At 36.5% G+C, this 12,323-nt stretch overlaps 1 protein-coding gene across 3 annotated transcripts in view; it reads right to left on the reverse strand.

Annotated features, from left to right (window-relative positions):
* TTC39B (tetratricopeptide repeat domain 39B) overlaps positions 1–12,323 on the reverse strand; it is a 142,242-nt gene that overhangs the window by 37,743 nt on the left and 92,176 nt on the right. For all 3 annotated transcript variants that reach the window (XM_043962534.1, XM_043962543.1, XM_043962551.1), the window contains 5 exons: positions 11,950–12,026; positions 7,817–7,884; positions 4,437–4,501; positions 2,093–2,198; positions 638–703 (listed from right to left, as the gene is read on the reverse strand). In XM_043962534.1, the coding sequence (XP_043818469.1) occupies positions 638–703; positions 2,093–2,198; positions 4,437–4,501; positions 7,817–7,884; positions 11,950–12,026 (382 nt within the window). The remainder of the gene's footprint in view (positions 1–637; positions 704–2,092; positions 2,199–4,436; positions 4,502–7,816; positions 7,885–11,949; positions 12,027–12,323) is intronic.

Here is a 12,323-nt window from a genome sequence, read left to right on the forward strand (position 1 = left end):
GGTGACAAACAATACAAATAAAGTGATAAAGAAATTAACACTTCTTTAAAGAAGTTTCTCTGTGCTTGCTTTCTTGAATATATACTCTGTAATGGAGCAACTGTTTTTAAGATTTGGGTGAGACATGTGATATATAAACTAATTATACCCTATAATAGCTAAACCTATAGTAGGAAAACATAATAAGCATCACTGAAATGAATAAATTTTAGGGGGAAAGGGGTTCTCTCATTTAGCACTGTAATACAACATATAAGAATGAAGGTATGTAAAGTACTGTTGCCATGTATATTATAGAGTGCCTGAACCTTATGAGCATTTTTGAAATTATTTAGCACCTAGGATAGCCTGAAATCAGCATGTGGCCATCATAATAAATATTTTTATGTAGAAGCTTAGCTTTAAAAGTGTAAAAGATTAGTTCATATATTTAATCAAGTAAAAATTATTTACCAATTGCCTACTATGTACTATGCACTATGCTAGCTGTCATACTGACAACCACATATAACTAATGAAAATATGATCAATCACTGACAACCCTTCAACTGATCTTAAAACAAATCCCTAAGTTGATAAGCCCCATGAAGAAGGGATTTGTCTTCCCTTTGAGAATACTTAAAATTTAAATTTATACCCTGTTGCCAGAAAACCCAATAAATTCCAGTAGTCGGAGAACTCTTGCTGGTAGAAGAGATAACATCTGAAAGAAAAACAAAGTGGATAAAGAAGTGTTAGACAACTGTGAAATTAAAAGATTTCAATGTATTTTTATTAATATGAAAAATTAAAGTTAAGTGAAGATTAATGAATGTCACCAAGAGAAAAAGCACAGGCAATCAATTACATGATTCTTTCACGGCAGCAGATATGCAACCAAGAAACTCAAGAAGTAAAAATATAAGATCAGAAACTTTCCCAGGAGATGCTTATTCTCTAAGTAACCTGAATGATTATGGTTAATTCCCTGTCTTCTCATTCTAAGCCCACTTACAACACAGTTTCTTTAAAACTGGCTTTCCTGGGTTGATGCAAATACTTAACAAATAGTAAGTGGTTTGTGTGTTTTTCTTTAATAGTTTCAGAGCTCTCCTATCAATTTAAGAACCAAAGATAGAGACAGGGTATCCCAAAGGTCTTGGTGCAGTTTTAAGCTTTAATAGTTTTAAACTGCATTAAGACTTTTGGGACACCTTGTTGTTTTGTTGTTGTTACTGTTTTTAAATAAACATTTCTATTTAAAGTTTTCAGTTCCAAATTATATCCTGTCTACCTTCCCTCCCTCCCCACTTGCTGAGACAGTAAGCAACCAGATATAGATTATACATGGAGACACACCCTGTCTATTCAGACATGCAGGTCCAATCACCTCTCCTGAGTTCTTCCCTTCCTTCTTAACTCTCTCCTCTTTCAACCACTCCTTTGCAAAGCAACAATCATTTTTCACTAAGAAAGAGATCTTAAAGCACCAGCCCTGGATTCAGGAGGACTTTAGTTCAAATCCAGCCTCAGACACCTGACATTTACTAGCTGTGTGATCCTGGGCAAGTCACTTAACCCTCACTGCCCCACCAAAAAGAAAGGAAGGAAGGAAAGGAAGGGAAGAAAGGGAAGAAAGGGAAGAAAGGAAGGAAGGAAGGAAGGAAGGAAGGAAGGAAGGAAGGAAGGAAGGAAGGAAGGAAGGAAGGAAGGAAGGAAGGAAGGAAGGAAGGAAGGAAGGAAGGAAGGAAGGAAGGAAGGAAGGAAGAAAGAAAGAAAGAAAGAAAGAAAGAAAGAAAGAAAGAAAGAAAGAAAGAAAGAAAGAAAGAGTTCTGAATTGCAGTTTTATGTTTCTTGAAATTCTACCCTAAACTTTCATATCCAATAGGTTTTTTTGGTTTTGAATCTTGCAGTGGCAACAAACAAAGCACTGTGAGCCAGTGAAAAGTCTGATGATGCAAAGCCATCAGGCTTTCAGGCCAGCCCTGTGGGCTCACTTGGACCTATCTGTGCATAGCAGTCCAGGTAAAATCAGAGAATGGGGTGGTATAAACCTGGTAATAAGCATCACTTTGTAGAGTAGGCTTCTGGTATAGATACAAATATATCCTACCAAGTTAAATGCTCCTATTCCAAGCTTCACTCCCCCTTCAAATTGAAAATAGGTTTCCTTCTGTTTTTTGTTGCCTTGAGTCATCTGCAGAACAGAATAGCATTCCCTGGATTGAAGAAAAGAAATAAAAAAATATTCCATTTGTGTGACACTTTAAAACGAATACAATTTCAAATCAAATTTTGCATTTGTACACAACATTATGAAGTCTACCCTTCAAAATATTAAGGGAATTTTCAAACTTCTGAAGCTATACAGAGACTACTCCAACTACCAAGGAGAGCACCTTCTACTTTTTAAAACAGATACTTTTATACCATCAGCTCAAGACATGACCCTAGCAGCACCCTTTATCAAATCTGACATTTCAGTTGTAAATAGGTAGACAGAGCATTAATTATGAGTTCCAGGTATCAGTCACCATCAGGAGCACCGCCATCATTAACAGGTAGCTTTATGGAAGGTAGAAAGAGAAAGGTTTTTCATTTCTTCAGATACACAGTTGGGCAAAACTATTCCAGTGGCCTGAAACCATATTCCTCTCAGAAGTAGCCTGGAAAGATACCATCTTTAAGGTCTGAATTTTAGTATGTAAGTGCTCTCATCACTGGCCCTAGAGTGATTCAACCAAGTTATTTTTTTATTTGGTTTGGTTTAGTCGAGAGAGATTGTAAATTGAATAAAAGTGCTTATTTCCACAACTGTCTCTCATCTATACTTTTATTTTGCCCTTTTCCACAAGGCTATCTCCCTGACTTTTCCTTTCCATTTCCAAAGTTTCCTTCTTATTTTCCCCTTTCGAACCTCAAAAAAACACCTTAAAAGTAAGATTTTGCAAGGCCCTTACCACCTGACATTAAAAGGATAAGAAGGGAGGGGAGAGACATGGACTCTACCTTAAAAAATCCCTATCTTCCTTCAAAGGTTCAGATGTTACCTCCAACATGAGGCTTTTTCCGATCCTTTCCCCCACTAACCTACCAATTATTCATCTGTCTTGTAATTACTTTAGTGTTATTTTTCCCTATTGTTCTTACATACATGTTGTTTTTCCATCCACTCTCCAAACCCCAGGACAATGAATGGTACGAGTCTTGAAGATAGATACTGTTTCACTTTTAGTCTTTGTATATTAAACACCTAACACTGTACCTTGCACACAAAATGTTTGTTGAACTGAAATATCATGAACAATTTCTGAGAAGATCTAAGAGGATGTCATTAGTAATGTCTGAGTTGTTGGATGGCCTACAAATCAGCTGATTCTAGATTAGTGTACTTCACAAATATAAAGTGATGCTTGACAAACCATCAGGAAGAAATGCACTTTGAATTATCATCCCAGTACTGTTCTTCTGCTCTGGTCTGGTGACACTTTTACCTGGTCCTCCTTGTGGACCATCACTGTCTGGACAACCAATCAAGATGAGAGGTATAACCTGTAGCTACAAAATGAAGCAAAGATAACTGATCCATGCAGTCTAAGTCCATGGTTTCATCAGCACTGACTTCCAGTGCTAATTTAGCTTAAGACCCAGGGCAGTAGTTACCAACTTGGAGACTATCATAATACAAGTCATTACTACCAGGGCAATATCAGGTAATTAATACACAAGTCTTACAAGTATGGCTACCATATTGTGTGTGTACATGGGCAAATGTGACTAACTTACACTGTATCCTTTAACCCAAACATGATTTCATAAGGTTCTTAACACTGTTTTAGGACTGAATGAATAATAATGCTGCAGTTATTAACATAAATTGCCTAATTTATAGACTTCCTTATAACAATACTTCCATTGATATAATGTCCTTCTGCACAGTGTTGACACACTGACTCAGTACCATCAGGCAGGAAGTTATCAATCTTGAATCACCAAATATCAGGCAAGATGCATTATTACTTCATTACTTTTCAAAGCTCCATGATTTCAATGTGAGTATTCTCTCCACTGATACAGATGTAATCCCTCTACAACTTGTTAAATGGTCTGTAAAAGTTGCATGGCCAAAAAAAATCATCACCCTAAAGCCCACCTGGTGATAAGCCTATTTATGATCTTGTCCATACTGTTCATCAGAGAAACAGTAAACACTCAGTCAGCCACTGGACCAGTATTCAAAGCCTTTCCAGTTTCACAAAAACAATGAATGCTTCTTCCACTAGCCTAGCTATCAAAAACCCAGAGCCACCTCCAAATCTTAAGGCTTTTGTGGAAGAAAAATTATTTTTTAAAAATGAAAATCTAACTATACTCAGATTATGAGGGCTGTGGGGACTAATGTTTTTAATGGCCTGAATCACACCAGTTTATTTAAAATATTTGAATTATTAACTTACTTATATATTTGGTAACTTGTTCTAATTTTGAGTCCACCTTTGATGAAGTTGATCATATTTTCATCCTGAAAACCATTTAATGAATAATTAGGTCATTACACACACACAAAAATCCTTGCACTGTCCTCACTGCTGTGCCTAGCACAACAAATTTTTAACTTTGGAGACAAAACTTTTCAAGAAAGCAACCTTTCCATGTACTTTTTGAAATAGTTCCTTCACTCTTTTTCCGTAAACTGGAAAAGGAAGGAATAAATTTTTACAGGTGTATTTCAGCCTCAATTACTCACAAATTAGTCAGTCACTTTTAAATGATTAAAATGGTGATCTCTATTAGTCAGATATTGTGGATTTTTTCAGGCAGGGCATAAATTTAAAATTATAAAAATGTCTTTATCTTCTGCATTCAAACAGCATTCTAACAGGTTTAAAGAATATGCTGAAAGGTCAAACCTTTTCCCTCTCCAATAAAAAGCACTTACTTCTAACTGCTCATGCTTCTCCTTCAAGGAGACCTTTAGCAAATGACTTCTGTTTCATATCCTTTACAATCCTAACTCTAGTGTGAGCTCTGCATGAGCCTCTTTGAATGATTCACTTAAATCTCCCTGCACCTCATTTTTATAAAAGCAAGGTATTGAATTTGTCCCTTTTAGATGCAAATTTTTATGATCCTATTAGAATCCTTTAAGTAAATTACAACAGATTATTGCTTGAAGGAAGTTCATCACCAGTAGATGGTGCTATAGGAGATTTTTCTACATTGCTTCACACTGGTAGAATCAGAATGTCAGAGCTAAAAGAGACTTTAAGGATCATGTAGTACACCCCATGCATAAAGAAAGGTTGGCAGGAGCTGACTCATACTCCCTGTGAGAGCTGACTGTTAAATTTTCCGTGATTATTTACATCTCAGGATTAGCAAATTACAAATCTGAGCTTGATTGATTTTCTTTGATAGTCTTGATTTTAGAAAGTGATGGAGAAAATGTTAATATTGCAGATTAAACTTTCAAAGTGTGTCATGTGTATATTTTGTTTTCTTGGAGAGCCAGTTGTTAAACATTTACCAGCATACCACTGCCCATTAAAAAAAAAAAAAGGGATACAATGGAACTAAAATTCAAGTCTTCTGACTCTTACTCCTAAGATTTTTCATTATAATTCTCTAAAACCCAGTAATTTTATTTTATAATAATGTTGGGAAGACTCCAATATTTAATTTCTTATATGCCTGTGTCCCTTGAAAGTTAAAAGTATCCAATTTAATTCTGCCATCTTCATTTAAATGAGTAACATTTCAAACTACAGTACCAAGAGACTCAGAGTCTGCCATTTTCTGAACAATAATCATTAACAAAAGTATCATTGCTCATTTAAAAGCCTGAGAGTTTCAATTAAACAAATGCAATTTTTGGCCAGGAAAGAATTTTCTAAACTATATGAGAACTTCCTTCAAGTAAGACCCATATTTCACTTTACAGTTTAGCTTATGAGTCCTCGAATAGGTAGCAAGACCTAGTTATTCAAGTCTGAACCTCCAAGTTTGAAAAGAATATATTAAGAACAATTTTAAGGATTCCATGGTAAATGCCATGTTGTTAGGACTGTTCCATCAATAACCAACCCCAAGTTGATTTCAACAACCTAATAACATACTACTACCAAGGCTTCGAGATTGTCCCCAAGAAGCCACAGACCTAGTCATTTAGACCAAACTGTGGGATATTGGGTAGTGTAACTGAATGTGGAAGGTCACAAAAAATTTGGCAACAGTAAAAGGTATATGTGTGTGTGTGTGTGTGTGTGTGTGTGTGTATGTGTATGTGTATATATATATATACATATATATATATATACATATATATATATACCTATTTTATCTATATGCCCCGGGGTTGCATAAAAATTTGGGGGGCAAAAAGGGATCGCAAAAAGGGGAAAAGGTTTAAGAAGCCTTGATTTAGACCACTGAGTCAAGTTTAAGAACATCTTCACTAAACATAGAAATCCAACTAATAAGTTAGAAAAAATGAACATTTTAAGGGTAGTTCTGAAATAGTATAAATTCTCTGTTCAAAGCTCCTAGATTAAGGCTCCTTTTGTTTATATTAGGAAGATTTGCAATCTGTCCAATTTACTTCTGCCTCCCTTCCTATATTTCTTCTCATCTTCCTCACCTCATTGTACCTGCCACAATTCTCTAATGTGTCATGGATTTGGTTTTTTAAAAAGCAGGAAGGTAATGATGGACCTGGTAACTTCTGCTGCAAGCAGAAATAACAATGACTTGGAACAGACTCTTTCTTAATTAAGGGCACCAGAGTATGCTGAGTAATTTTATTCAAATCCTCTCCCCAAAGGAAAAGCCCCTAGTCAGAGTGGACAATAAGCCCACTTGATAGTCAGGAAGACCTGGGTTCAAGACACATTCCTGGCACAACCTGGCTGTGTGACCCTCAGCAAGTGACTCAATGTTTCAGTACCCTCGGGAAAACTGCCAGCTTTTATTGACAAAGGGAGTTTTTTACAATTAAATCACATTCTCCCCAAAAAAGGAATAAAACAAGTATAAAGAAATGAAAACATGAAAATAAACATTATTAGAGGTACAAAAATTAGAACTACCATTTCTAGAAACACATGCAAATGAAATTTAAAGGAGGTTGGGTGAGAATAGATTAAAATGGTGCTAGGTCTAAACAATTATTTATGTCAAATCTTCATCTGAAATAAATTGACAAGAAATATCATTTAAAAATCTCCCTGATGTAAGTAACTTGCTAATTAGCCAATCTAAAAAGGGTTTCTAGCCAACACTCTGGGCTTAAAATAACAATGACTAATTTCCACTCCACTTTAAAGGGACTCTACAGAACTTCTAAAAAACAAGGGCTACACATATCTAATTATCACAATTGTTCTCCATCAGACAATAGAGAAAATAACTTTTAAAATATCGAACTTAACCAGAGTGCTTCTAGTCTCTAAAAAGTACAGAGAATAATGAAAAAGAACAACTACTCCATTCTTTTCATGCATGAAAGAACCTTGAAATTGGGGTAGTTATAAGGGTTTTCATTTAAAAGGCAGTGATTAACACCAGATTGAGTTTAAAATCAGACTAAAGATAATGACTGTGAATAAGAAAGCTACTTCTGGGTATCTGTTGGGTAAACTAGGCTAGGAGAGATGGTAACCCAACAAAAATGAGAATACCACTGGTTCTAGCAATACCTTTCTTCACATCACCCATTAAAATTATCAAATGGCCCTACATAGTGTTCATTCAAAGAGCTATTATTATAGCTCTACCTGTATTTTACTGTTAAAATAATAAAAAGCAACAAATGGACACTGAATCCCACAATAGTCATTACCTGTAAAAATGTCAATGCTGCTTTCTGTAGTAGACATTCCGCATAACAGATTTCTGCATGCATTTCCTCTATTAATAACAAACAAAACATATTAAAGAAAATTCCTGAAACATCACATGCATTTTGTCTTAAGATCCTCAAATGAGATCTACAGTAATACATGATTGAGAAGCAGCACTGCCTAGGAAGATTGGAGTTTAAACACCACTTGTGGTACCTGGAGACTATGGGACCATTAGCAATTAATTTAGCCTCTCTTAAGCTCAGTTTCCTCATCTGTCTACAATGGGGAGATTGGCCAATGAAGCCCCAGTCCAAATAGAATGAGCAGTTTGCTCTGTCTCCTATAAACCCACTTGGAGGATCAGTGACACTGCTTTCAGAATAGGCACCTCCCCTCCCCAGCCTCTCATAAAAAAACACACATATCCTCAGCATGTTAACAAAAAGCCTTTTAACTGACTAATGGGCTGAACTGAGTGGACTTGTATTTTGTGCAGAAGATCTCTCCTCTTCTCTTCCCAGGAAAAAGTAAGAAAGTAGCAAAGAAGAAAGAAGAAATGCTGGGAGGTAAAATTCAGCAGCAGTCAGTGCCCCTGAGTATATTTCTATTTCTCTAGTCTCTGGTATTTATTCTTTCCTGATTCGAGGTAAGAGGGCATTCTGAGACAGAACTGACCAGGTTACAGCCCTGGGACCTTTTGACAAAAGAGTCACCAGAATCTAGCTATAAGAGTTCATTGCTATCTGTCAATTTTTTCCTTTACATTTTTGATGTAAAATTTAAAAGGAAGAAAATTGTAATATATTCAAAAATGTTTCTTCTTGCCCAGCTTTCAAGGCAGGCTCTTATAATTTGACTGCAATCTACTCACCCATCCTTATGGCCCATTACCCTCTAACATAAATGCTCTACGTGTTTGGCTATTCTAAGCATACAAACAACTTGCTTATTATCCTTTATGTTACCTATAACACCTCAATCCTCTTCACCTCTCTCCCCTCCCTCCTTCCCTCCCTCCCTCTCTCTCTCTCTCTCTCTCTCTCACACACACACACACACACACACACACACACACTCTTCCTCCATCCTATCCCACTCTTCTTTACCTATTTTCAAAGCTTGATCATTCCTAAAGGCCCAGCTTAAGCCCTCCCTCCTTTCTTGAAGTTATTCCAGCCCAGAGGGAATCTCTTCTTTGTCCAACTACTTCCCAAATAAAATAATCCTGGGCTCATAAAAGACAATTAACACATATTTGTTTGTTGATTATGTCTCTGAAAAATAAAAATCTTTTACCTTCCCTCTTGATTTAAGTACTACACTATTTAAACTAATACAGGGGGGATTTTTAAAAAATGCCTTAACTAAAAATAATCAGAAATCATGACCATGAGAGTCAAAATATAAGAATTCTTTTTATTAAATGTCTAATTTTAACACCTACTTAAAACCAGTTCAGGGCAATATGCCAGCCAGCTAAAGTATTAGGTGGAAACTTTTATCAAATGTGGAAATGATGAGTGGGTGTATGACATGTTAAGCCCATGGAAACTTTAATTAAATGTATGCTCTGCTGCAAACCACCAGCCATTCAAGAATGTAAATGAAAATTACCCAGTGGAAAAATAAATCACATACGAATGCTACAATGTTTTGACTCACTCTGTTGGAAAAAGAAAGTCTGTTTGGGTTGTGGTGGCAGCCAAACACATACACTGGAAATAAAGTGAAACAATTCATAAAAAGCTTGGACCAAGTCTTCAGTTCATTTGCTGTCTGCACTGCTTTACTGTGCAGAACAAGATGAACAGGAGGGTAAATCCTATCACTTGTACAGAACCTTCACTTCTGAAGTCAGGTGGGTACTAGAGGGGTCTAGACTTACACTAGCAATCTCAAAGGGTGGTTCTGAGCAAAGTGTAGACATTCTAGAAATGGCAGCTGCCTCATGCTAGGCCCAGGTGCTTCCAGAGGCAGGTTGCATTATAAATTACTTTCCTAAGATCACACAGATGGGAAATGTCAGAACATGGACTCAAGCACTGACAGTCTTCTGTCTGCTGGGTCCAGCATCCTACCCACCACAAAACAGACTATCTCTTGTAAACAAATGCACCATAAACAATGCACAATGATTGTAGCACTTTAAGGCTGACATAGCATGGATGATTTTAAAAGTACTTTCCTCACAACGCTAAATAGTAAAAATTATATCCTCATTTTAGACATAAGAAAACTGAAACAGAGAGAAGGCTTGGGACTTGACCAGAGTCTCACAATCAATGCCAAACCTGAAATCAAATCCAAGTCACCTGACTCAAAAATAAAAATTTCATTAAAAAACTGTACTCAGTACATGCGCACTTATTGGCCCATTTGTTTTTGTTTCATAAAATAATATCTTCCAAGGATAATACAAGATATACAAACTGCCTTCCTCTATGTGTTCATGACCACAATCTCCTTATTGTGTGACCCTGAACAAGTAAGTCACTTAACCTCTGCCTGCCTGTTTCTTCAAGTATAAAGTGGGGATGATAACAGCACTTATCACTCAGAGTTGTGGTGAGACTCAAATAATATTATATTTTTAAAGTGCTTAGCACAGTGTCTGGTACTTAACCAATGCTTATTCTTTCCTTCCTTTCTACTATTATCCCCCAAATAATCCATAGTTTCTCAATATATCACTAAGGTAAAAGAATTTGAATCATTGTATACCGCAGAAAGAGTATCTCTAGAAAACAAATTTCTAACAAAAAGGGGAGAGCAAGATGAAATAAAGACAACAATATAAAAGAGAGAATTGTATATCTGTCTTGGTCCTAGTGTCCAATTTCCATGGGTTATAATAATAATGGCAACCAAGATGTCTGGAAAGCATGCCTTAAGAAAATTATTTGAAGAAATAAGTCTACAGAAAGGAAAATCTGAGAGTGGGATAGAAGTATACAATAACTTTCCTCAAGTATTTGAAGGGTTGTGAGGTAGAAGAGGTGTATTTGTTCTGCTTGGCTCCATAAAGAATTAAGAGTAACAGGAGAAAGCTGCAGAGATGGATTTAGGCTTGAAGTGAGAAAAGATTCCCAAACATTTGAATAGTACAAAGATGAAATGGCCTGCCTAGGGAAATGCTGAGTTCCTCATTACTGGAGTCTTACAAATAGAGGCTGAATGAGTACTAGTCAAGGGATAGTATCTAGAGGATTTCTGATTAGACGCTTTCTAAATTTCCTTCTGAGATTCTGCTTTAAATTGTCCCATGTAAACCTAACCACTGGGAATGACTAAGTTCTTAGTGACAGTGATATACAGAGCTATTCTCATATAAAAGAAAGATTATGGCTGCTGATCCTCAATGTATCCTATCAAAGACAACAGGATTCTCCAGATAGGTGGAGACTGACACAACTGCCCCTTAATAGTAAGTCCTTTGTTCATACAATAAGCACGGTATAGCTCAATTTCCTTTTTAAGAGCCATAGGACACAGGATGACACAGTTAAGAAAAGAACTTGCTCTGAGCAAAAGGATATGGGTTCAACTCCCACTGTTGATGCTTATTACCTGTGTGACTGAACAAATCACAATCTCCCTGGCTTGTATTCCCACCTATAACATGAGGGGGTTGAACTAGACTTTAAGAGGTCCTCTGAGATAACATGATTTATTCTCTGACTGGATATCACTTTAGTAACTCCACCACCACCATCACTGCCACCTATAAGCCATTGTTCTCTGAGTATAATGCTAGAAAAACTTATCTCTTTATGTGTTTGAAACATCTCCCGCACTTACCATCACAAGCAAGGACAACATAAACGAAGAACTGTGGGGTTTCTTGCCCATCACCAGCCTTATCAATGCTATGTAAAAATACATGGGTTCTTGAATATTCATAAATGTTCGCATTCTTATTATGAAACCTATTGCCCAACTTGCCTTTCATTCTCAAGAGACCTCAAGGTTCTTGAGAAGCAGCCTAGTGAAGTGGATGGTGTACTGGGCTTAAAAGTCAGGAAGACCTGGGTGCAAATCCTGTTGTACTTACTAGATCAATCACATAAAGGTAGATTTGATGACCTCTCAATTACCTTCTAGTTTTAAATCTTATGATCCTCTGACTCACCTTCACTCAGCTGATCCACTGATGATTTGGAAACAAGACTCGACAGAGATTCTACCATTGTGTTTCTTTTTCTGAATCTACAAGAAACGAAAAAGGGAAAGAATAAAAGCATATTCAATGAGAAACTGAGCTGAATTCATTTAGTTTTCATTTAGTACCCCTATCAGATATAACCCCTAGAAATACAAAATAGTATTTCTACTAAACTATATTAAAGTGTGATCATGCTGGGACCTTAAACCTTTCAGGCTGCTCTCCTCAATCCCACAGACCAAGATCACTATTTCTGTGGTAAATGTACAATAAACAAGCAACAGAAAAATCTCAAAAGCCTCAGAAGCTTGGAAAAAGTCAGATACTTGGAAGCTCTCTCC

This window comes from Dromiciops gliroides, chromosome 1 (genome assembly GCF_019393635.1).
Source record: "Dromiciops gliroides isolate mDroGli1 chromosome 1, mDroGli1.pri, whole genome shotgun sequence".
Taxonomy (NCBI): Eukaryota; Metazoa; Chordata; class Mammalia; order Microbiotheria; family Microbiotheriidae; genus Dromiciops; species Dromiciops gliroides.